This window comes from Hemiscyllium ocellatum, chromosome 4 (genome assembly GCF_020745735.1).
Source record: "Hemiscyllium ocellatum isolate sHemOce1 chromosome 4, sHemOce1.pat.X.cur, whole genome shotgun sequence".
Lineage (NCBI taxonomy): Eukaryota > Metazoa > Chordata > Chondrichthyes > Orectolobiformes > Hemiscylliidae > Hemiscyllium > Hemiscyllium ocellatum.
The window spans coordinates 68,838,808-68,864,560 of record NC_083404.1 but is presented as its reverse complement, the minus strand read 5'-3'; the positions used below and the strand labels follow the sequence as shown (position 1 = coordinate 68,864,560).

At 43.7% G+C, this 25,753-nt stretch overlaps 1 protein-coding gene across 1 annotated transcript in view; it reads left to right on the top strand.

Moving 5' to 3' along the window:
* dpys (dihydropyrimidinase) overlaps positions 1-25,753 on the top strand; it is a 54,789-nt gene that overhangs the window by 21,673 nt on the left and 7,363 nt on the right. The window contains exons 5-6 of the mRNA XM_060824024.1: positions 8,978-9,134; positions 11,796-11,937. Coding sequence (XP_060680007.1) covers positions 8,978-9,134; positions 11,796-11,937 — 299 coding nt within the window. The remainder of the gene's footprint in view (positions 1-8,977; positions 9,135-11,795; positions 11,938-25,753) is intronic.

Here is a 25,753-nt window from a genome sequence, read left to right as displayed (position 1 = left end):
TGATAGATGAAGGTGCGGGTGGAAGTGATAGGTTGGAGGGAAGGATGGAGCAGATGGGTGGGAAGAAAGGAAGATGGACAGGTAGGACCGGTCAAGGGGGCAGTGCAAAGTTGGAGGCTTGGGACTGGGATAAGGTGGGAGGAGGGGAAATGAGGAAACTGGTGAAATCCACATTGATCATTGGTCCCATGGGGGAAGATGAGGCATTCTTCCTCCAGGTGTCAGGTGGTGAGGGTTTGGCAATGGCGGAGGCCCACGACCTGCATGTCCCTAGTGGAGTGGGAAGGGAAGTTAAAATGTTCAGCCACGTGGTGGTTGGGTTGGTTAGTGTAGGTGTCCAAAGATGTTCTCTGAAACGATCCGAAAGTTAGCATCCTATCTCCTCGATGTAGAGGAGACCACATCGGGTGCAACAGGATATAGTAGATAATGTGCGTGGAATTCAGGTAAAATCTGTCAGATGTGGAAAGACCTTTTGGAGCTTGGACGGGGATTGGGGGGGGTGGAAGGTGTGGGTGCAGGTTTTTCAATTCCTGAGGTGGCAGGGAAGGTAGCTGGTGGCGGTGGTGGGGGGGGGGGGGGGGGGGGTGAGTTGGTGGGGGGTGTGGATCTGACAAAGGAATCGCAGAGGGAGGAGTGTCTCTGGAATCCAGATTTGGGGGTGGATTTTTGAGGATGTAAAACAGCAGATATCCTTTGCAGGTCTGACTGATTGTGGCCATGACCTGGAACAGAACTGCCTGTAGAGAGAGTAGGTGGCGAAGCATGGCTGCGAGAGTGGAGTGGAGGATCTGCAAGATGAACCATTTCTAGAGGTTTTGAGTTTGTAGGAGGTACTGGTTGTCCTGTTCAGGTCCAAGTTGTGCTGGTCTGAACATCTGAAAATGTGTTGCTGGTCAAAGCACAGCAGGCCAGGCAGCATCTCAGGAATAGAGAATTCGACGTTTCGAGCATAAGCCCTTCATCAGGAATGAGAGAGAGTAGCCAAGCAGGCTAAGATAAAAGGTAGGGAGGAGGGACTTGGGGGAGGGGCGATGGAGGTGGGATAGGTGGAAGGAGGTCAAGGTGAGGGTGATAGGCCGGAGTGGGGTGGGGGCGGAGAGGTCAGGAAGAAGATTGCAGGTTAGGAGGGCGGTGCTGAGTTGAGGGAACCGACTGAGACAAGGTGGGGGGAGGGGAAATGAGGAAACTGGAGAATTCTGAATTCATACCTTGTGGTTGGAGGGTTCCCAGGCGGAAAATGAGGCGCTCCTCGTCCAGCCGTCGTGTTGTTATGTTCTGCCGGTGGAGGAGTCCAAGGACCTGCATGTCCTCGGTGGAGTGGGAGGGAGAGTTAAAGTGTTGAGCCACGGGGTTGTTGGGTTGGTTGGTCCGGGCGTCCCTGAGGTGTTCTCTGAAGCGTTCCGCAAGTAAGCGGCCTGTCTCCCCAATATAGAGGAGGCCACATCGGGTGCAGCGGATGCAATAGATGATGTGTGTGGAGGTACAGGTGAACTTGTGGCGGATAATACTAATTTGAGTCGGATATTTGCAATATCCAGCACATCCGCAATTCCCCTGGAATTGCGGACCAATTTCACTTTTGTTTTGAACATCATCAATGCAGCATTTCTTACAAAGCTGCAGCGGTGGTGTTGATCAGCTGAAATGGCAGTGGTGGGATTCGAACCCACGCCTCTCTAGAGTGACTGGATGCTTGATCCAGCGCTTCAGACCGCTCGGCCACACTTGGACTCCTCCACCGGCAGAACATAACAACACGACGGCTGGAGGAGGAGCGCCTCATCTTTCGCCTGGGAACCCTCCAACCACAAGGTATGAATTCAGATTTCTCCAGTTTCCTCATTTCCCCTCCCCCCACCTTGTCTCAGTCGGTTCCCTCAACTCAGCACCGCCCTCCTAACCTGCAATCTTCTTCCTGACCTCTCCGTCCCCACCCCACTCCGGCCTATCACCCTCACCTTGACCTCCTTCCACCTATCCCACCTCCATCGCCCCTCCCCCAAGTCCCTCCTCCCTACCTTTTATCTTAGCCTGCTTGGCTACTCTCTCTCATTCCTGATGAAGGGCTTATGCTCGAAACGTCGAATTCTCTATTCCTGAGATGCTGCCTGGCCTGCTGTGCTTTGACCAGCAACACATTTTCAGCTGTGATCTCCAGCATCTGCAGACCTCATTTTTTACTGGTCTGAACATAGTCCAGAATCCATGCAAGATCAGTTGGTTCCATAGGCTGGCACTGACGAAGGAGATGTGGCTGTGGCAATGAGTCTGCTTCAGGACATGGCTGAAGAGCTTCAGGGCAGAGGGGATTGCAGTGAGAGAGAGAGAGACTCACTGAGATCCTTGTAGAGCGAGGAGAACTTCTTCAAGGTAGGCATTCTTGGAAGAGGCTTCGCTGTAAGGTTAAAGTCAACTAGGTGAAAGTGAGGACTGCAGATGCTGGAGATCAGAGTCCTGAGTCCCTGTGCTGCTGGATAAGCGCAGCAGGTCAGGCAGCATCAGTTGATTCTTCTCTTCGGATGCTGCCTGATCTGCTGTGCTTTTCCAGCACCACACTATCAACTCCGATTTCCAGCATCTGCAATCCTCACTTGCTCCTTATTGCTTCCTTTGTCTTGTCTTCAGCTCAAGCTTGGGCTGATTTATTCATGGGTTCAGTTTATAATGGGTGGGAGCCACCAGGAGCTTTATAAATAGTTATATGAAAATCTGCACTGCATTTACATTGCAAATTATCCTTCCAAGATCTGAAATTTCATTAACACAAAAGTAAACTACTACATCTGATGGAATTCTGAATTAAAAACACGGAGGTGCTAGGAAAATCTTACCCTTTTTTAGGTAGCTTCTCTGAAGATAGAAACAGTTAACATTTCAATGACCTTTAGTCAAGAAATCAGGATAGATTAGTTAAAGGCAAATTATGTTCTACCAATTTAGAATAGAATAATCAAAGTTTGTGAGAAGATTTGTAGCTCAGATGTTCGTTATTGTGGTTCTGTTCGCCGAGCTGGGAATTTGTGCTGCAAAAGTTTCGTCCCCTGTCTAGATGACATCCTCAGTGCTTGGGAGCGTCCTGTGAAGCGCTTCTTTGATTTTACCTCTGGCATTTGTAGTGGTTTGAATCTGCTGCTTCCGGTTGTCAGTTCCAGCTGTCCGATGCAGTGGTCGGTATATTGGGTCCAGGTCGATGTGCTTATTGATTGAATCTATGGATGAGTGCCATGCCTCGAGGAATTCCCTGACTATTCTCTGTTTGGCTTGTCCTATAATAGTAGTGTTGTCGAATTCATGTTGCTTGTCATCTGCGAGTGTGGCTACTAAGGATAGCTGGTTGTGTCGTTTCGTGGCTAGTTGGTGTACATGGATGCAGATCTTTAGCTTGGATGGGATTTTGTACACTACATTGGTTTTGCTCATGTTGGGTATCAGATCCTTCGTTCTGGTGAGTTGTTGTCTGAGAGTGGCTGTTGGTTTGTGTGCTGTTATGAGTCTTAGTGGCTGCAGTAGTCTGGCTGTCAGTTCGGAAATGCTCTTGATGTATGGTAGTGTGGCTAGTCCTTTGGGTTGTGGCATATCCTCGTTCCGTCGTCTTTCTGTTAGGCATCTGTTGATGAAATTGTGCGGGTATCAGTTTTTGGCGAATACATTGTAAAGGTGTTCTCCTTCCTCTTTTTGCAGTTCTGGTGTACTGCAGTGTGTTGTGGCCCTTTTGAATAGTGTCTTGATGCAACTTCTTTTGTGTGTGTTGGGGTGGTTGCTTTTGTAGTTCAGGACTTGGTCTGTGTGTGTGGCTTTCCTGTATACCTTTGTGGTGAATTCTCCCTAAGGTGTTCTCTGTACCGTCACGGCTAGGAATGGGAGTTTGTTGTCCTTTTCTTCTTCTCTTGTGAATCGGATTCCAGTGAGTGTGGCATTGATGATCCGATGTGTGTTCTCTATTTCTATGTTTTTAATGATTACAAAGGTGTCATCCACATATCTGACCCAGAATTTGGGTTGAATTTGTAGTAAGACTGTTTGTTCTAATCTTTGCATTCCGCTTCTGCTATGAGTCCAGAGATGGGTGAGCCCATGGGTGTGCCGAAGATTTGTTCATATATTTGGTTGTTGAATGTGAAGTGTGTTGTGAGGCACAGGTCCAGTAGTTTGAGTATGCAGTCTTTGTTGATAGGTTCAACATCCTGTTGTCTGTTCTGTATGTCCAGCAGGTTGGCTATTGTTTCTTTGGCTAGGGTTTTGTCGATAGAGGTGAACAGTGCTGTTACATCGAATGTGACCATGGTTTCTTCCTTATCTATGTATATATTTCTGATGATGTCCAAGAATTCCTGTGTTGATTGTATACAGTGTCTAGATCCGCTGATCAGGTGTTTCAGTTTCTGCTGTAGTTCTTTAGCCAGTTTGTGTGATGGTGTCCCTGGTAGTGATAGGATGGGTCTGAGTGGGATGTCTGGTTTTGCTTACCCTGTCTGTATTCTTTCTTGAAGCCTGTGTGTATGTATTTGTGTGGCTTCCTTTGAAAGGGCATAGTTTAAGGTGATAAATTAGAAATCTTTTCTTTTGTTCTTATTTAAGTTTTCTGTTTTATAATCAACAGAATAATTACTGTTACTGAAGACATCCGGTGAGGTTTCATTTATCCCAGGCAGCTGGCAGATTGGGATTTGTTGGTCTTGATGGAATTTTCATACGTTTAAATATTTGTATTGACTTATGGAGCAGTTGTGACAGTGGACACTTAGCTAACTGGGATGGGAAAGTTTGACAAATATCCCCATCCATAAGGACGGGGGAGCCCAGGACATCAGTGTAAAAATCGAGGCTAAAGCCTTTATATTCATCTTCACCCAGAGTGAAGTGTGGCTGATCCAACTTGGACTCTTCCAGAGGTCCCTAACATCAGAGATGCTAGACTTTGGTCAAGTTGATTTGCTCCAGATGATACCAAGAAATGGCTAAAGTCACTGAATAGTTTATGGGCCCTGATAACAATTTCAACCACTGCATTGAAGACTTCTTGTCCCAAGTTAACCACGTCACGAGTCAAATGTTAGATACTGAAGCAGTCCACATCCAATTACAGCAAGACTGGATAAAATTTATATTCGAGTTGATAGGTGGCAAGTAATATCTACTCCACGAAGGTACTAGGAAATAACATGTCCAACAAGAAGGAATATAACCATCTTGTTTTGATATTTAAGGGTGTACCTTTTCTGAATTATCCACATCTTGAGGACTACCATTAAACAGAAGCTGACCTAGACCAGCCATATAAATGATGTTGCTACAAGAGCAAATCAGAGTTGGAAATTCTTTTGTGAGAAACTCACCTTCTTTCCTCCCAATATCTGTCCATCATCTACAAGAAATGCAGAAATTGTCTAAATCTCCCTAGACAGTATCTTCCAATCTCTTGACCACACTATCTAGAAGGGCAAAGGCAACAAATAAACAGGAGTATGAAACCAGAAAAAAGGTACTGACAAGACAGGCATGAAGGGAATGCCACAAGGGGGGATAATTCAATTTTGTATGTACAATTGAATATAAATGTTGGACAAGGTTCTTATGGAAAAGTTTTAATTGGTAGCTTTCATGTCATCAATTTGACCAAAAGATTACTGTGAAATCATGTAATAGTTCATGGCAGTGAATTGCCTTTTTGAATTGCTGTAGTCCTTGGTTCAGTTATACCCACAGTGCTGTTAAGGAGGTAGTTCTCGAACTTTGATCCAGCACACTGAAGGACCAGAGATATGAGGCTTGGAGGTAAATTTGTAGGGGTAGTGATCCAATGAATCTGCTGTCCTGGTTCTTCTGGGTAGAAGGTACGATTGAAGTATTCTTGAGTGGCTACAGTGTATCTTGTAGATGGAAGACACTGGCACTGCATTAGTGGTGAATTGAATGCTCTCAAAAGAACTGCTTGTCCTGGATGGTGTCAAGCTTCTTGAGTATTGTTGGCACTGCACTCATGCCTGCAGGGAGTATTCCATCACACACTCCTGATTTGTGCCTTGTAAGCAAGGTCATCATAGTGCAAAAGAACTGCTCTCTCATTAGAGAGTTGACTGCTGAGTTCAAGCTGAGGGTCACGTCTCAGGAAAGGAGCAGAGGTGAGAAGGTAGGGCCTTCATATATCCTAAGCTATTCCGGATTTGAACTTGTGCTGTTGGCTTCACTGTGCACAACAAACTATCCATCCAGCTAACAGAGCTAACCAGCTCTGGTAATAGCGTACAAGTGGAAATATACGCTGATAAATGTGAACTTCAAATGAAATTTGACAAGAAGTTAACTTTCACATGTCAGGTCTTAAACGCTCATTGTAGAATTAAGATAGTAAAGACTGTATCCCAATTTTGACCTCATGAGGGCACCAGATATCTATTTGACAGTCAATTGAAAATCATCAGATGATACTTCATTGTTTAAACATTAAAAGCTGATCTCTCAAGAATGGTTATTTAGAGTAGTTGGGTGACATTTGAGATGATAGCCCTTGAGCAGTTGCTTTCTCTGGAAAAATCTAAAGATGGGGCACTGTTTTAGTTTAAGTAGTCAATCATTTAGGACTGAAATGTGGAGATATTCTTCACTCAGAGACTGAATCTTTGAAATTTTCTACTTTCTCAGCATTTTAAAATCACTACCCAATTAATCACAGTACTGTGCTCATGACCCATAACTCAAAGATATTTTGCTCTTAAAGTATTTATCAGCTCCCCTTTGAAAATTATGATCTGGAATGCATTGCATGGAAACAGATCCAGTAATAAGATATATTTTACATATTTTTAAAAATAGCTTCTGATACCTTACCTCTCATTTTTTTGTCAATTATCTTTAATCTATGTCCTGTGATTGCCAAACTTCCTACTGTGGCAATACTTTCTTCTGTTCTTATTCTGGAAGCTAGAGAAGTGATTGCTGGGCCTCTTGCTGAGATATTTATATCATCGATAGTCACAGGTGATGTACCCGAAGACTGGAGGTTGGCAAACGCGGTGCCACTGATTAAGAAGGGCGGTAAAGACAAACCAGGGAACTATAGACCAGTGAGCCTGACATCGGTGTTAGGCAAATTGTTGAAGGGAATCCTGAGGGACAGGTTGTATATGTATTTGGAAAGGCAAGGACTGATAAGGGATACTCAACATGGCTTTGTGCGTGGGAAATCATGTCTCACAAACTTGATTGAGTTTTTTGAAGAAGTAACAAAGGGCAGAGCAGTACATGTGATTGATATGGACTTCAGTAAGGCATTCGACAAGGATCCCCATGGGAGACTGATAGCAAGGTTAGATCTCAAGGAATACAGGGGGAATTAGCCATTTGGATGCAAAACTGGCTCAAAGGTAGAAGACGGAGGGTGGTGCTGGAGGGTTATTTTTCAGACTGGAGGCCTGTGACCAGTGGAGTGCCACAAGGATCGGTGCTGGGTCCTCTACTTTTTGTCATTTACATAAATGATTTGGCTGCGTGCATAAGAGGTACAGTTAGTAAGTTTGCAGATGACACCAAAATTGGAGATGTAGTGGACAGCGAAGAGGGTTACCTCAGATTACAACAGGATCTGGACCGATGGGCCAATGGGCTGAGAAGTGACAAATGGAGTTTAATTCAGATAAATGTGAGGTGCTGCATTTTGGGAATGTAAATCTTAGCAGGACTTATACACTTAATGGTAAGGTCCTAGGGAGTGTTGCTGAACAAAGAGACCTTGGAGTGCAGGTTCATAGAAAGTGGAGTGGCAGGTAGATAGGATAGTGAAGAAGGTGTTTGGTATGCTTTCCTTTATTGGTCAGAGTATTGAGTACAGGAGTTGGGAGGTCATGTTGCGGCTGTACAGGACATTGGTTAGGCCACTGTTGGAATACTGCGTGCAATTCTGGTCTCCTTCCTATTGGAAAAATGTTGTGAAACTTGAAAGGGTTCAGAAAAGATTTACAAGGATGTTGTCAGGGTTGGAGGATTTGAGTTATAGGGAGAGGCTGAACAGGCTGGGGCTGTTTTCCCTGGAGCATCGGAGGCTAAGGAGTGACCTTATAGAGGTTTACAAAATTATGAAGGGCATGGATAGGATAAATAGGAGTCCAGAACTAGAGGGTTTAGTTATAGAACTAGATTTAGGGTGAGAGGGGAAAGATATAAAAGAGACCTAAGGGGCAACTTTTTCATGCAGAGGGTGGTACATGCATGGAATGAGCTGCCAGAGGAAGTGGTGGAGGCTGGTACAATTGCAACATTTAAGAGGCATTTGGATAGGTATATGAGTAGGAAGGGTTTGGAAGGATATAGGCTGGGTGCTGGCAGGTGGGACTAGGTTGGGTTGGGATATCTGGTCGGCATGGATGGGTTGGACCGAAGTGTCTGTTTCCATGCTATACATGTCAATGACACTATATGAATGTTTATTAAATATCTATTACCTATTTGTGCATTTTTTACTCCATTTTCAAATGTCTGTTCTCTGCAAAATTTGCAATTTATGTCCAAATGGTGATCAAAAGACCAGTGGCCCTCAATATGAGCCTTGAATGATAAAGAATGATGCACCACTACCCTTTGCTTTCAGTCTCAGTCTGTTTTTTGTCCAAATTGCCACGGTCCCTTTACATTTGCAAAGTGACATTACAGCATACAAGGGTCTGAAGAAGGGTTGCTAGGCCTGAAATATTGACTCTGCTTTCCCTCCACAGATGCTACCAGTCTTGCTAAGTTTCTGCAGCTATGTCTGTTTTTGTTTCAGATTTTCAGCATCTGCAGTTCTCTTGTGTTGAGTATATTGGTTTGGTAACTGGCGCAGACTCTGGGGACTGAATGGCATTTTTCTGTGCGATAATTTTCTATAACCTGCTAACACCAGCTATAATATCTTCCTCAAACATCTTTGTCAATAATATAATTCCATTTAATATTAATGATTCTTTTAATAAAAATCTACTCCAAACAATTTTATTTCTAGGCAAGGTTGTTTTTGGGGAACCCATTGCAGCCAGTCTTGGGACAGATGGAACTCATTATTGGGACAAAGACTGGCGCAAAGCTGCAGGATACGTTATGGGACCTCCGTTAAGACCTGATCCCACAACACCCGGATATCTCATGGACCTACTAGCCAAGTGAGAATAGTGAAATTACACATCATGGTTTAGTAGTCCTGAGTAATAATTTACAGAATGAATGCAGGATGGTAAAATGATGATCTCTGCAATATCTGACTGACATTCTAACTTAGTCAGTAACACAGCCAGCCCTATCATGATTCCAGTGATCTTCTAACATGGAAAGTAATACAGGCAAATATTACAAAAATTCACAGAATTGTTATAGGCATAGAAGGAGACTATTCAACCATTCAGCTTGTGCCAACCTCCTGCTTCTTCATAATCTTCACAGTATTATATTTAAAAAACTATCCAATGCATTCCTGGAAAGGTTGTTGAAAATATAATTCATTGAAAATTTGGACTGGGAATTGATTAGAACATAGAACATTACAGTGCAGTACAGGCCCTTAATGTTGCACCGACCTATGAAACCAATCTAAAACCCATCTAAGCTACACTATTCCATTAGCATTATTTGTTTATCCAATGACCATTTAAATGCCCTTAATGTTGGCAAGTCCATTACTATTGCAAGCAGGGCACTCCTCGCCCTTAATAATCTCTGAGTAAAGAACCTGACATCTATCACCCGTCAAATTAAAGCTTTGTCCCCTCATGCTAGCCACCACTATCTGAGGAAAAAGGCTCTGACTGTCCATCCAATCAAATCATCTGATCATCTTGTATGGCTCTGTTAAGTCACCTCTTAACCTTCTTGTCTGTCTAACAAAAACAGCCTCAAGTCCCTCAACCTTTCCTCAAAAGACCTTCCCTCCATACTAGGCAACATTCTGGTAAAACTCCTCTGAACCCTTTCCAATGCTTCCACTTCCTTCCTATAATGCAGTGACCAGAACTGTACACAATACTTCAAGTGCGGCCACACCAGAGATTTATTCAGCTACAACATAACCTCATGGCTCTGAAACCCAATCCCTCTACCAATAAAAGCTAACATACTGTATGCCTTCTTAAAAACCCTAAAAACCTGGGTGGCAACTTTCAGGGGTCTAAGCTCTGTAGCTTATCTATGTTCCTCTGTAACTTGCAACATCCTTCTGCACTGTCCACAACTCCACCGAGTTTTAGTGTCATCTGCAAGTTTACTAATCCATCCTTCTGTGTCATCATCCAGGTCTTTTATAGAAATGGCAAACGGTAGTGGCTCCAAAACAGATCCTTGCAGTACTCCACTAGTAATTCCAGGATTAACATTTTCCATCAACCACCACCCTCTGTCTTCTTACAGTTAGTCAATTTCTGAACCAAACCACTAAATCACCCTGAATCTCATGCCTCATGAGTCATGAGTATACAAACAGTACTTTGTTGATGTATGAAAGATCCAGGCCATCTTTCCTGTGCACTTATTGACATATGGATTAGGAGCATAAGCAGGACATTCATCCCCTTGAGTCTGCTTCATTCAATAAAATCTTGACTCACCTGTTTCTGCCACATTCCTGCATACCCCAATAACATTTCACCTCTTGCTTCTCAGCAGTTTATCTACTTCAGCCTTAGAAAATATTCAAAACTCTACTTCTACTGTCTTTTGAGGAAGAGAGATCCAAAGACTCACAATCCTGTGGATAAAGAATTCTCCTCATCTGTCTTAAATGGGCAAGCCCTTATTTTTATTATATATACATAAAAAGAAACATTCTTTTGACACTCATCCTGTCAAGACCCCTCCAAATTTTGTGTGTTTCACATAAGTTGCCTCTTAGTCTTTTAAACTCCAACAGAAACAAGCCTAGCCTGTCCAAAGTTTCTTCACGAGACAACCTCCTCCCTTTCATGCCCCAGCTGCAAGTTTCTGATTTTCGTCTGGTAAATGTTCTCCAAATTGCTTTTGTATTTCATTCACCCTACAATAATCAATAACATTCTATTAGATTTCCTAATTTCTTTCTGCACCTGTATGTTAACCACACATAATACATGCATGTGGACACCATCTCTGAGCTCTGCAACCTCTCACCATTTAAATAGTAGCCAAAGTTGAGGTGTTCAGTAATGCTGTACATTGCTGTTAAACCTAGAGGAAGTACTGACATATTTTGCCAATCAGACATTTGAAATTCCTGGCTGAAATGCAGTTCCTCTTTGTGGATAGCTTCAACAATAACTTTGTCATTGTTAAACTTGATTTCCCAAGCTTCTACTCCATAATTACTCTTTTGCCTGTAAATAAAATAGGATCCCGTCTCAAAAAGGTTCCAGACGACAGGCCATTGGAAGTTGTTTTTGTCGGAGTGACACATGCTTTGAATTCTTATTCCCAAGGACCAGTGCATATGGGTTTCGGAGAGGATTTGAAGCACAGTTTTCTGACTTTCCAAGATCTGGCCTGCTATCTACAGCTCTATGAGACAAGTCTATTTGCAACTAGAATCAGTTGAAAGTTAATGGGATAGCAAGTTAGGTTTCTGCCCAGTCACTCACCCACCCATGGACATTATTTTTCTAATAATGATTATATCTGTCATCCAACACCTCTCCTCTACCATTAAAGTCTTCCCAATTCTTCTGGGTTGTTCAAAGAATGGATCTGTTTTGTGGATTGTGATTCATTGTTAATCAGATGTCATCAGCAAAGCAATAGGATAGTAAACTCTACTGTGCAGGCCTGTTTGATTGTATTGTCACTTTGTTTCACTTTCTGTCTAGTGGTGACCTTACTTTGACAGGAACGGACAACTGTACATTTAATGGCTGCCAGAAAGCTTTTGGAAAAGATGATTTTACGAAGATCCCAAACGGGGTGAATGGTGTGGAGGACAGAATGTCCATCATTTGGGAGAAAGGAGTGGTAACTATCATTTAAATATTGTGAACCAAACAATTTGATGTATGGTTGTAGATTTTAGAAGCTTTGATCCACGAGGGAGAAGAGGCTATCAGCAAGACCACCAAGGCCAGATCCCTTTGAGGCCAGGATTCAGGTCAACCATCTGGATTTGCCATTTCATTAATGACTCAGTCAAATTATGTACATATTCCCACAAGGTGCATGTTGGATGATGGAGAAAAAAATAAGCTGCCCACCTCTATTAAACAGTATAATGTGACCAAAGTGTCCACAGCAGGCCATTTAAATCTGAATTTCATACTCAGTTTTTACATTGGAGAAAAATGTTCTGTTTGTGCACGTTATTTTGTAAGATAACTCTTAGATTTACCAATTTGACAATTTTCCGTCTCATTCTTGTCAAAGGAAGAAAATCCTCTGATTGTCAAACTATACTTCCAGCGAGTGCAGGACTAAGATCATCCTATACACTTGAACAATAGTGGGAGAAGCTAGTGGCTTCATGAAGCACAATGCAGGTTTACAAGAAGGATACCTGGATTGAAGTTATATAAATTGGGTTGTTTTCTCAAGAATTTTGAATGTTAATGGGATAATCTAATCAAAACCAGGATATTAGCAAGAAAAGATAGGAAAGATAAATATAAACTATTTATGAAATATCTCCACAGAGGCTGGTATCCCCCTCACCAAGTCACCCTGTATTTACATGAGAAGAGTCTATGACACAAACCCAACTCCCTTAGAAGTCAGCTCTCAGAGTGAATAGCATGTCTGATGTTCCTGTTACTACCTACCAGCCAAAACTTGCGAATTGGGCTGTTAATCTGGTCCATTCAGGGAACTCATTCTATGAGATTCACCTGGCTGACCTTGTTACAATCACTACAATTTCAACTGGTTAGAGAATTTTGTTCAAGGGAGTATAGTCTCGACATACTGCTTGATTTTAAGTCTCTCTGGACATTAGAATTCATCTAAGAAATGTGAACAATCAGTGAAATTCTCACCTGACCATTGAGAAACATGTGTGAGAGAGTCCACAGCAGGGGAGCAGCTAAGAATCTTTTTTAAAATGTAATTTTGCTGTTTATTTTGTAAATCTGCAATAGGGAGTAGAGTGGGTTCTTTTTTGATTATATGTTTTATTGAGATCTGCCTCTTGATTAAACTTTAAAAATAGCAAACATAAGTATTGAGTTAGGCTGGAGCAGTGTGTTTTAGAACAGTTAGGATGGTGTTATTTTCTGGGTCTGGAGATAGTTAAAAGGTGCAAAAGTGGCATTTAGTAGTCAGATGGGGGAGATTAGGGAGAGTTTCCATGTTACTGATAATTATGTCTGCAGGAAATTTATTTGTGAATTCTATCGGATTGCATGGATCAGTTTGAGCGGCATTTAGAGGCAGTGAGGAATTTACAGAAACTAGGGGTTGCGATAGATGGCAACTGTAGAAAGGGAGAAAAACCACAGATACAATCAAGGAGATAGGTTACCATCAGGAAAGGTAGGAGAGGGAAGCAGGTCATTGAAGGAATCTCCTGTGGCTATCCCTATCTCAAACAAGTATGCAGTTTTGAAAAACATAGGGAGTGATGGACTCTCTGGGGAATGCAGCAAGGACAGCCAGGTTTCTGATTTCGGGACTGACTCTAATGTAACAAGGAGTATGTCAGGTTTCAAATGATCAGTTGTGAAAGGGGACTGTCTAGTCAGAGGCACAGCAGACATTTCTGCAATTGACGGCAAGAAATCAGAATGATGTATTTACTCCTTGATGCCCGGATCAAGGATATCTCAGAGAAGGTACAGGGTATTCTCAGAGGGGACGAGGACCAACAGGAGATCATTATACACATTGGAACTGAATGACTTATGAAGAGAAAAGAATGAGACTGAGTACAGAATATAGGAAGTTAGACAGGAATTTAAAAAGGAGGGCCTTGAGGGTAGTAATGTCTGGATTACTCCTGGTGCCACACCTGGAGGATAGAACATAGATTAGATTACTTACAGTGTGGAAACAGGCCCTTCAGCCCAACCGGTCCACACCCACCCGCCACCCACCTATACCCCTACATTTACCCCTTACCTAACACTACGGGCAATTTAGTATGGCCAATTCACCTGACCTACACATCTTTGGACTGTGGGAGGAAACCGGAGCACCCGGAGGAAACCCACACAGACATGGGGAGAACGTGCAAACTCCACACAGTCATTCGCCTGATGTGGGAATTAATCCGTGTCTCTGGCGCTGTGAGGCAGCTAACCACCGTGCCGCCCACATATGAATGCATGGCTGAGGAGCTGGTGCAGGGGAGAAGAATTTGGATCATTGGAATTTCTTCTGGACTAGAAGTGACCAGTATAAGAAGGATGGATTGCATCCGAATTGGAAGGGAACTAATATACTGGCAGGGAGATTTGCTAGAGCTGCTGGGGAGGATTTAAATGGGGCGAGGGAACCCAGGGAGATAGTGATTAAAGAAATCAGTCTGTGATTGATACAGTTGGGAAAAGTTGGGACTGGATCTAAAAGTTAAAGTTCTAAATTGGAGGAAGGCCAATTTTGACAGTAGTTTGACAGTATTAGGCATGAAATTTCAAAAATTGATTGGAGACTGGTGTGTGCAAATAAAGGGATGGCTGGAAAATAGGAAGCCTTCAAAAATAGAGATAATAAGAGTCCGCGGACAGTATGTTCCTGTTAGGGTGAAGGGCAAGGCTGGTAGGTGTAGGGAATGCTGGATGGTAGGCGGCACGGTGACACAGTGGTTAGCACTGCTGTCTCACAGCGCCTGAGACCTGGGTTCAATTCCCGACTCAGGCGACTGACTGTGTGGAGTTTGCACATTCTCCCTGTGTCTGCGTGGGTTTCCTCCGGGTGCTCCGGTTTCCTCCCACAGTCCAAAGATGTGCGGGTCAGGTGAATTGGCCATGCTAAATTGACCGTAGTGTTAGGTCAGGGGTAAATGTAGGGGTATGGGTGGATTGTGCTTCGGCGGGTCGGTGTGGACTTGTTGGGCCGAAGGGCCTGTTTCCACTCTGTAAGTAATCTAAAAAAAAATTAGATTAAATTCCCTACAGTGTGGAAAGTCCACGCCGACCCTCCAAAGAGTAACCCACCCAGTCCCATTTCCCTCTGACTAATGCACCTAACACTACAGGCAACTTAACATGGCCAATTCACCTGGCCTGCACATCTTTGGATAGAGAGTAGGAGTACACTTAGGAGGAAAATTAGGAGGGCAAAAAGCTTTGACAAATCAGGTTAAGAGGAATTTAGAGGGATTTTATAAATACATTAAGGACAAAGGGGTAGCTAGGGAGAGAATAGAGCCCATTCAGGATCAACTAGGAGAAAGTAAGGACTGCAGATGCTGGAGATCAAAGCTGAAAAATGTGTTGCTGGAAAAGCGCAGCAGGTCAGGCAGCATCCAAGGAGCAGGAGAATTGATGTTTCAGGCATAAGCCCTTCTTCAGGAATGAGGAAGGTGTGCCAAGCAGGCTAAGATAAAAGGTAGCGAGGAGGGACTTGGGGGAGGGGCATTGGGAATGCAATAAGTGGAAGGAGGTTAAGGTGAGGGTGATAGGCCAGCGAGGGGGTGGGGGCGGAGAGGTCAGGAAGAAGATTGCAAGTCAAGAAGGCGGTGCTGAGTCTAAAGGTTGGGACTGAGATAAGCTGGGGAGAGGAGAAATGGGGAAGCTGGAGAAATCTGCATTCATCCCTTATGATTGGAGGGTTCCTAGGCGGGAGATGAGGCGCTTTTCCTCCAGGCGTCATGTTGCCTTGATCTGGTGATGGAAGAGGCCAAGGACCTGCATGTCCTTGGCGGAGTGGGAGGGGAGTTAAAGTGTTCAGCCATGGGACGGTTGGGTTGGTTGGTGCGGGTGTCCCAGAGGTGCTCTCTGGAACGTTCCGCAAGTAGGCAGCTTGTCTCCCCAATGTAGAGGAGGCCACATCGTGTGCAGTGGATGCAGTAAATGATGTGTGTGGAGGCGCAGGTGAATTTATGACAGATAGGGAAGGAACCGTTATGGCCTGGGGGGGGGAGGTGTGGGCGCAAGTTTTGCATTTCTTGCGGTTGAAGGGAAGGTGTTGGGAGTGGAGGTTGGGTTGGTGGGGAGTGTGGACCTGATGAGGGAGTCGTGGAGGGAGTGGTCTTTCCGGAATGCTGATAGGAGAGGGGAGGGAAATATATCCTTGGTGGTGGGGTCTGTTTGGAGGTGGCAGAAATGTTGAAGGATGATACGATGCATCTGGAGGTTGGTGGGGTGGTAGGTGAGGACCAGTGGGGTTCTGTCCTGGTAGTGATTGGAGGGGCGGGGTTCAAGGGCAGAGGAGCGGGAAGTGGAGGAGATGCGGTGGAGAGCATCGTCAACCACATCTGAGGGGAAATTGCGGTCTTTGAAGAAGGAGGCCCTTGAAGATCACCCCTTCAAGATCAGCAAGGCCATCTATGTGTAGAACCGCAGGAGATGGGATTTACTAAATAAGTATTTTACATCAGTGTTTACTGGGGAGTGAGATTATGGAAGGTATAGAACATAGGCAAATAAATAGCGACGTACTGAAAAATGTCTGTATTACAGGGGGGGGAGGTCCTGAATGCTTAAATCACAAAGGTGGATAAATACCCAGAATCTGATCAGGTGTACCCTAGAACTCTGTAGGGAAGCAAGGGAAGTGATTGGTGAGCTGCTGAGATATTTGTATCATCGATAGTAATGGGTGATTAACCGAAAGACTGGAGGTTGGCTAATATAATGCCACTATTCAAAAAAGGTGGTAAGGAAAAGCCAAGGAACTATAGACCGGTGAGCCTGATGTTGATGGTGGGCAAGTTGTTGGAGGGAATCCTGAGGTTCAGGATTTACTTGTATTTGGAAAGGCAAGGACTAATTAGGGATAGTCAGCATGGCTTTTTGTGGGGGAATCATGTCTCACTAATTTGATTGAGTTTTTTGAAGAAGTAACAAAGAGGATTGTTGAAGACAGAGTGGTGGACATGATCTGTCTGGACTTCAGAAAGGCATTTGACAAGGTTCCTCATGATAGACTCGGTAGATCACATGGAATACATGGAGAACTAACCATTTAGATACAGAACTGGCTCGAAGGTGGAAGACAGAGGGTGGTGGTGAAGGATTGCTTTTCAGACTGGAAACCTGTGACCAGCGGTGTGCCACAAGGATTGGTGTTGGGTCCACTACATTTCAGAATTTACATAAATAATTTGGATGTGAACATAGGAGGTATGTTTAGGCTGTTTGCAGATGACACCAAAATTGGAGCTGTAGGACAGCAAAGAAGATTACCTCAGAGTACAACAGGACCTTGATCAGATGGGCCAATGGGCCAAGGAATGACAGATGGAATTTAATTTAGATAAATGTGAGGTGTTGCATTTTACAAAGGCAAATCAGGGCAGGACTTATACACTTAATGGTAAGGTTCTTGGAAGTGTGGCTGAACAAAGAGACCTTGGAATGCAAGTTCATAGTTCCTTGAAAGTGGAATTCCAAGCAGATAGGATAGTGAAGAAGACGTTTGATCGGTGCATAAAGTATTGGAGCTGTGAGGTCCTGTTGAGGCTGTACAAGACCACTTTTGGAGTACTGTGTGCAATTCTGGTCTCCCTGCTCTAGGAAGAATGTTGTAAAACTTGAAAGGGTTCAGAAAAAAATGTAAGGATGTTGCTAGAGTTCGAGGGTTTGAGCTAAAGGGAGAGGCTGAATAGGCTGGGAGTATTTTCCCTGGAGCATCAGAGGTGACCTTCTAGAGGTTTATAAAATCATGCAGGGTGTGGATAAGGTAAATAGACAAGGTCTTCCTCCCCCCAGTGGAGGATGGAAAAACTAGAGGACATAGATTTAAAGTGAGAGAGGAAAGATTTAATAGCAACCTAAGCGACAACTTTTTCATGCGGAGGGTGGTACATGTATGGAATGAGTTGCCAGAGGAAGTGATGGAGGCTAGTACAATTGCAACATTTAAAAGGCATCTGGTTAAGTATATGGAATAGGAAGGGTTTAGAAGGATATGGGCCAAATGGGACTAGATAACTACCATATATGGTTGGCATGAATGAGTTAGATGGAAGGGTGTGTTTCCATGCTCTACATCTCTATGACTCTATTGGGGCCAGATTGTTCAGGGATGATATTAGGAAGTACTTCTATATGTACAAATTGGTAGATGTTTGGAATTGGCATCCACAGACAGCAGTGAATGCTAGATCAATTGTTAATTTTAAATCTGGGATTGACCATCTTTTTGTTAAGCAGAGGTATTAAGGGATATGGGCCAAAGGAGGTTTTGGAGAGTTAGGCCACAAATTGACCATGATCTCATCGAGTGGCAGAACAAGCTCAAGTGGCTGAATGCCCTACTCCTATTCCTATGGGGAGAACAGAGCTAAGTTGAGTTTGTCTGTGGCCAGAGCATTCAACAAGGTACCTCACTAAAAGTTGTAAGACCTTGCAGCAGCACAGTAGCTCGGTGGTTAGCACAGTTGCCTCACAACACCAGGCACCTGGGTTTAATTCCTTCGTCGGGCGACTGTGTGGAGTTTGCATGTTCCCCCTGGGTCTGTGTGAGTTTCCTGTGGGTACTCTGTTTTTCTCCCACAATCCTAAGATTGCAAGTTAGGTGAATTGGCCATGCGAAATTGCCCATAGTATTCAGGGAAGTATGGTAGGTAAGGCAGACGAACTTAGGGTTTGAATTAGTACCTGGGAGCATGATGTTATTGCAATTACTGAGACTTGGTTGAGGGAAGGGAATGATATTGATACTTCAGGCAGGATAGAGTGGGAGATAAAAGAGGTGGAGGAGTTGCATTACTAGTCAAAGAAAATATCATAGCTGTGCTGAAGGAGGGCTCTATGGAGGACTCTAGCAGTGAGGCAATATGGGCAGAGCTCAGCAATAGAAAGGGTGTGGTAACAATGTTGGGGCTATACTGCAGTCCTCCCAACGGTGAATGTGAGATAGAGGTACAAACCTATAAACAAATCATGGAAAGATGTAGGAGCAACACGGGGTGGTGATAGGAGATTTTAAATTTCCCAACATTGACTGATTTAATTAGTGTTAGAAGTGATGGAGCAGAATTTGTAAGGAGCATCCAGGAGGACTTTCTAGAGCAGTATGTAAATAGTCCAACTTGGGAAGGGGCCACACTGGATCTGGTGTTGGGAAATGAGCCCGGCCAAGTGGTTGATGTTTCAGTAGGGGATTACTTTGGAAATAGTGATCACAATCCTGTAAGTTTTAGAATACTCATGGACAAAGACAAGAATGGTCCAAAAGGAAGAGTACTAAATTGGGGAAAGGCCAAGTATACCAAAATTCGACAGGATATGGGAAATGTAGATTGGGAGCAGCTATTTGAAGGTAAATCCATATTTGATATGTGGGAGGCTTTTAAAGAGAGGTTGATTAGAGTTCAAAAGAGGTAGGTTCCTGTGAAAATGAGGGATTGAATTTGCAATGTTAGGGAACCATGAATGTCAGGGTGAAATTGTGAGACTAGCTAAGAGGAAAAAGGATGCATACATAAAGTCTAGGCGAAGGAAGACAGACAAAGCTTTGGAAGAATATTGGGAATTGGGACCAATCTGAAACAAGGAATTAAGAGGGATCATAAGATATCTTTAGCAAACAGGGTTACGGAAAATCCCAAAGCTTTTTTTTCATATATAAGGAGCAAGAGGGTAATGAGAGAAAGGGTTGGTCCACTCAAGGACAAAGGAGGAAAGTTATGCGTAGAGTCAGTGAAAATGGGTGAGATTCTTAACAAGTAATTTGCATCGGTATCCACCAAGGAGAGGGACATGATGGATGTTGAGGTTAAGGATAGACCTTTGAGTACTCTGGGTCAAGTTGGCATAAGGAGGGAGGAAGTCTTAGGTATTCTAAAAGGCACTAAGCTAGACAAGTCCCCCGGTGCAGATGGGATCTACCCCAGATTACTGAGGGAAGTGAAAGAAGAAATAGCTGGGGCTTTAACAGATATCTTTGCAGCATTCTTGAACACTGGTGAGGTCCCAGAGGACTGGAGAATTGCTAATGTTGTCCCCTTGTTTAAGAAGATGGCAGGGAAACTCCTGGTAATTATAGACCAGTGAGCCTGATGTCAGTGGTAGGTAAGCTGCTGGAGAAGATACTGAGGGATAGGAACTATTCCCATTTGGAAGAAAATGGAGTTATCAGTATGGGCAGTATGGTTTTGTGCAGGCAAGGTCATGTCTTACAAGCCTCATAGAATTCTTTGAAGAGGTGTCAAAGTTGCTTGATGTGGAAAGGGCTGTAGATGTCATATCAGTGGATTTTAGTAAGGCGTTGATAGGATCCCCCATGGTAGGCTGATGGAGAAGGTGAAGTCGTATAGGATCCAGGGTGTTCTAGCTAGATGGATAGAGAACTGGCTGGGCAGCAGGAGACAGAGAGTAGTAGTGGAAGGGATTTCTCAAAATGGAGACCTCTGATCAGTGATGTTCCACTGATGATCCATCCTGAGCCCGCTGTTGTTTGTGATATATATATAAATGATTTGGAGAAAGATATCGGTTGCCTGATTAGCAAGTTTGCAGATGGCATTAAGATTGATGGAGTAGCAGATAGTAAAGGGAACAGTCAGAGAATACAGCAGAAAATAGATAGATTGGAGAGATGGGCAGAGAAGTGACAGATGGAGTTCAATCCAGGCAAATGCAAGGTGATGCATTTTGGAAGATCCAGTTCAAGAGCGAACTATACAGTAAATGGAAAAGTCCTTGGGAAAATTAACATACAGAGAAATCTGGGTGTTCAGGTCCAGATTTCTGGGTGTTCCCTGAAGGTGGTCACACAGGTCAGTAAAGTGGTCAAGAAGAGATATGACATGCTTTCCTTCATTGGACAGAGTATTGAGTACAAGAGTTGGTAGGTCATTTTATAGTTGTACAGGACTTTGATTCGGCCGCATTTGTACTACTGCATACAGATCTGGTCGCCACATTACCAAAAGACTATAGATGCTTTGGAAAGGGTGCAGAGGAGGTTCACCAGAATGCTGTCTGATATAGAAGGTGCCAACTATGAAGAGAGGTTGAGTAGATTAGGAATATTATCATTAGAAAGACGGAAATTGAGGGGGGACCTGATTGAGGTCTACAAAATCATGAGAGGTATAGAAAGGGTGGATAGCAAGAAGCTTTTTCCAAGAGTGCGGAACTCAGTTACCGAGGGGTCATGAGTTCAGAGTGATAGGGAAAAGATTTAGGGGAGATATGCATGGAAAGCCCTTTACGCAGAGGGAGGGGAGGCCTGAAATGCGTTGCCAGCGGAAGTGGTAGAGGCAGAAACAATAGTGTCATTTATGATATAATCAGACAGACACATGAATGTGCAGGGAGCAAAGGGATAGAGATCTTTAGGAAATGGCAGCACTTTTAAATAGAAGATCTGGATTGGCGCAGGATTGGAGGGCCAAAGGGCCTGTTCCTGTGCTATAATCTTTGTTCTAGGTTAGGTGCATTAGTCAGGGGTAAATGTAGAGTAGAAGGGAAATGGTTCTGAGTGGGTTACTCTTCAGAGGGTCAGTGTGGACTTTGTTGGGCTGAAGGGCCTGTTTCCACACTGGGGATTCTATGAAGCTAAGAACCCATGTTGTTGGGGGTATATTGACACACGTAGACAATTGGCAAATGAGTCGGAAACAGAGTGGGTATAAATGGTCGGTCACCAGGACGGTTCCACAGGTATCAATTCCATAACTGTTTCCAATACATATTTATGATTTGGAAGGAAATTAATACATTATAGACAAATTTGCAGACAATACAAAAATCGATGGAAAGGCAGTTTACAAACAGTTGACAGAGATATTGATAGGTTAACTAAGTGAGCAAAAAGTTGGTAAATGGGGTGTAATGTGGGAAAATGTGATGTTAATTTTGGAAGGAAGAACAAAATAATAGAGTATAATTTAAATGGAGAAAAATTGCAATACAAAGGGATTTGGGTGTACTTATACGTTGAACACAAAAAGCCAGCAGATGCAGCAGATAATCAGGAAAGCTAATGGAATGCTAGCTCTTATTTCAAGGGGTTGGAGTACAAGAATAGGGATCTTACTGCATCTGTGGTGAGACCACATCTGGAGTACTATAAATAGTTTTAATCCTCTTATTTAAATGAAAGATATCATTTAATTGGAGACAGTTTGGGGATGTTCAGTAGGATGAACATGGAAGGATTGTCTTATGAGCAAAGACTAAGAATCCTAAGAGGGTGTTACCCCTCATGGGAGACTGTAGGACCAAAGGGCATAGTCTCAGAATAAAGGGCACCATTTTAAGACTGAGGGGAGGAGGAGTTTCTTCTCTAATGGTTTTGAGTTTTTTTGAACTCTTTGCCACAGGGAGCTATAAGGGCAGAGCCCTGAAGCAAATTTAATGCTGAGACAGACAGATAGACAGACAGACAGACAGACAGATAGATAGATTCTTATCAGTAGGGGAATCAAGGGTTACGCAGAAAATGAAAGAAAGTGGATGTGAGAAATGTCAGATCAGCCATGATCCTATTGAATAGTGGAGTGTGCTGGAGAGGTCAAATGGCCTACTGCTGTTCCTGTCTTATATGGTCTTACAAAAATAATTGCCATCTTTCACATCTTTAAATAGCCATCAACACACTGACAAAAATGATTTTCAAATGAAGTATATGATATTCTTTAAAATAATTGTATTTGTTTGAAAATCAATATTCAGTCATATCATTACCATTGCATTGATTCAGTGACTTCAGCAGTATCTTTGACAGCAGCAGTAAATATTGGGATTTTTGAGAGTGTGCAAATTTGCATTTGATTGCAAAACCAGAATTTTGAAGCTGTTCCCAGATAAGTTAAAAATCACACAACACCAGGTTATAGTCCAACAGGTTTAATTGGAAGCACACCAGCTTTCGGAGCGTCTCTCCTTCATCAGGTGGTAGTGGAGGGCTCAATCCTGACACACAGAATTTATAGCAAAAATTTACAGTGTGATGTAACTGAAATTATACTTTGAAAAATTGATTGTTAAGCCTTTCATCTGTTAGAATACCGTGATAGTTTCACTTCTTTCATGTGTTAATCACAAAACCTTTTTTTAAAATGTTACATTCTTGGGTTAGCTGTTAATAATGGTGATGGCTAGACAATATGTTGAAGGTGTTGGCCCCCTGTGTTCTGTCTATGCCATGATGTTTAGATTGATTCAAATCTAAAAAGTGAGATAACGGAGTTCTCCATAAATGTAAGCAGTTTTTGAGCAAAGTACAATGTAACCCTGCAAGTAAAATTCATCCCACAAAATGTGTGTGTGTGTGTGTGTGTAGTGCAATGGTGGTCACCTGTAATGTGACATGAACCTAAGGTCCCCGTTGAGGCCCTCCCTATGGGTACCGAACTTAGCTATTAGCCTCTGCTTGGCCACTTTTCTCTACTGCCTGTCCCGAAGTCCACCTTGGAGGATGGCCACCCGAAAGTCCGAGGTCGAATGTCCTGGACCACTGAAGTCCCCAACTGGGACGGAATACTCTTGTCTGTTGATTGTTGTGCTGCGCCCATTTATCCATTGTCGTAGCCTGGGCTTGACATGTATGCTCAAACCGTCAGGAAATATCTAAATGCCAAATTCACCAGCCGTACCCACAAGATAGAGCAAAACATCACCCGTTCACAACGCAATGCCATCCAGGCTCTCAAAACCAAGCACAACATTGTCATCAAACTGCTGCAAATGTGTTGCTGGTCAAAGCACAGCAGGCCAGGCAGCATCTCAGGAATAGAGAATTCGACGTTTCGAGCATAAGCCCTTCATCAGGAATAAGAGAGGGAGGAAGAGAGCTTCTTCAAGGAAGGCATCCTTGTAAGAGGATTCGCAGTAGGTTAAAATCTTCGAGTAAAAAATGAGGTCTGCAGATGCTGGAGATCACAGCTGCAAATGTGTTGCTGGTCAAAGCACAGCAGGCCAGGCAGCATCTCAGGAATAGAGAATTCGACGTTTCGAGCATAAGCCCTTCATCAGGAATAAGAGAGGGAGGAAGAGAGCTTCTTCAAGGAAGGCCTCCTTGTAAGAGGATTCGCAGTAGGTTAAAATCTTCGAGTAAAAAAAACGGCAAATAAAGGAGGAGCCATTGTCATTCAAAATAGAACATATTACTGCAAGGAAGTGTACCGACAACTGAATAACCAGGAACACTACAGGCAACTACCAGCTGATCTGACCAAAGAACACACCCATTAATTAAAAACACTGATCAGAACTTTGGATCCAGTCTTTCAGAGTTCCCTACGTGCCCTCATCCCACGTACTCCTCGTGTAGGCGACTTCTACTGCCTTCCAAAGGTACACAAAGCCAACACACCAGGACATCCCATCGTGTCGGGCAATGGGACCCTGTGTACGAATCTCTCCGGCTATGTGGAAGGCATCTTGAAGCCTATTATACAGGGGAATCTCCAGCTTCTGTCGTGACACTATGGGTTTTTTACAGAAACTCAGCACCCACGGAGCAGTCGAACCAGGAACATTTCTCCTCACAATGGATATTTCCCTAATCTACATCAGCATCCCCCACAATGACGGCATCGCAGCAACAGCCTCAGTACTCAACACCATAAAATGCCCGTCTCCAAACATCATCCTACAACTTATCCGCTTTATCCTTGATCACAACGTCTTCACCTTTGACAACTAGTTCTTCATCCAGACACACGGAGCAGCCATGGGGAACAAATTATCACCTCAATATGCCAACATTTTTATGCACAGGTTCGAACAAGACATCTTCTATATGCAGGATCCCCAACCAATATTATACACCAGGTACATTGATGACATTTTCTTCCTCTGAACGCATGGCGAGGAGTCATTGATAAAACTACACAGTGACATTCCGCCATCAAACTCACCATGGACTACTCTCGACTATCTGTATCATTCTTGGATACATGCATCTCCATCAAGGATGGACACCTCAGCACCACACTCTACCACAAATCCAGAGACAACCTCACAATGCTACACTTCTCCAGCTTCCACCCAAAACATATTAAAACAGCCATCCCCTATGGACAAGCCCTACGTGTACACTGGATCTGCTCAGATGAGGAGGAACGTGACAGACACCTGGAAGTACTCGGGGATGCCCTCACAAGAACGGGGTACAATGTCCAACTCATCAACCACCAGTTCCAACGTGCCACAGCAAGGAACCATAATGACCTCCTCAGGAGACAGACACATGCTGCAACTGACAGGGTACCCTTTGTTGTTCAGTATTTCCCAGGAGCTGAAAAATTATGCCATGATCTTCGTGACCTATAACACATTATCAGTGAGGAAGAGCACCTCACCAAGACCTTCCCCACACCTCCACTCTTGCCTTTAAACAACCGCCAAACCTCAAACAGATGGTTTTTCATAGCAAGCTGCCCGGCTCTCAGGACAGCTCCATGCAACCGTGTCATGGTAGGCGCTGCAAGACGTGTCAGAGTGTGGACATAGGTACCACCATTATGCGTGGGGACACTTCCCACCTTGTACATGGCAGGTACTCATGTGAGCTGAAAAATGTGTTGCTGGAAAAGCGCAGCAGGTCAGGCAACATCCAAGGAGCAGGAGAATCGACATTTTGGGCATAAGCCCTTCTTCAGGAATGAGAAAGGTGTGCCAAGCAGGTACTTATGTGACTCAGTCAACGTTGTCTATCTTATACGTTGCAGGCAAGGATGCCCGGAGGCATGGTACATTGGGGAAACCGAGTAAAGGCTACG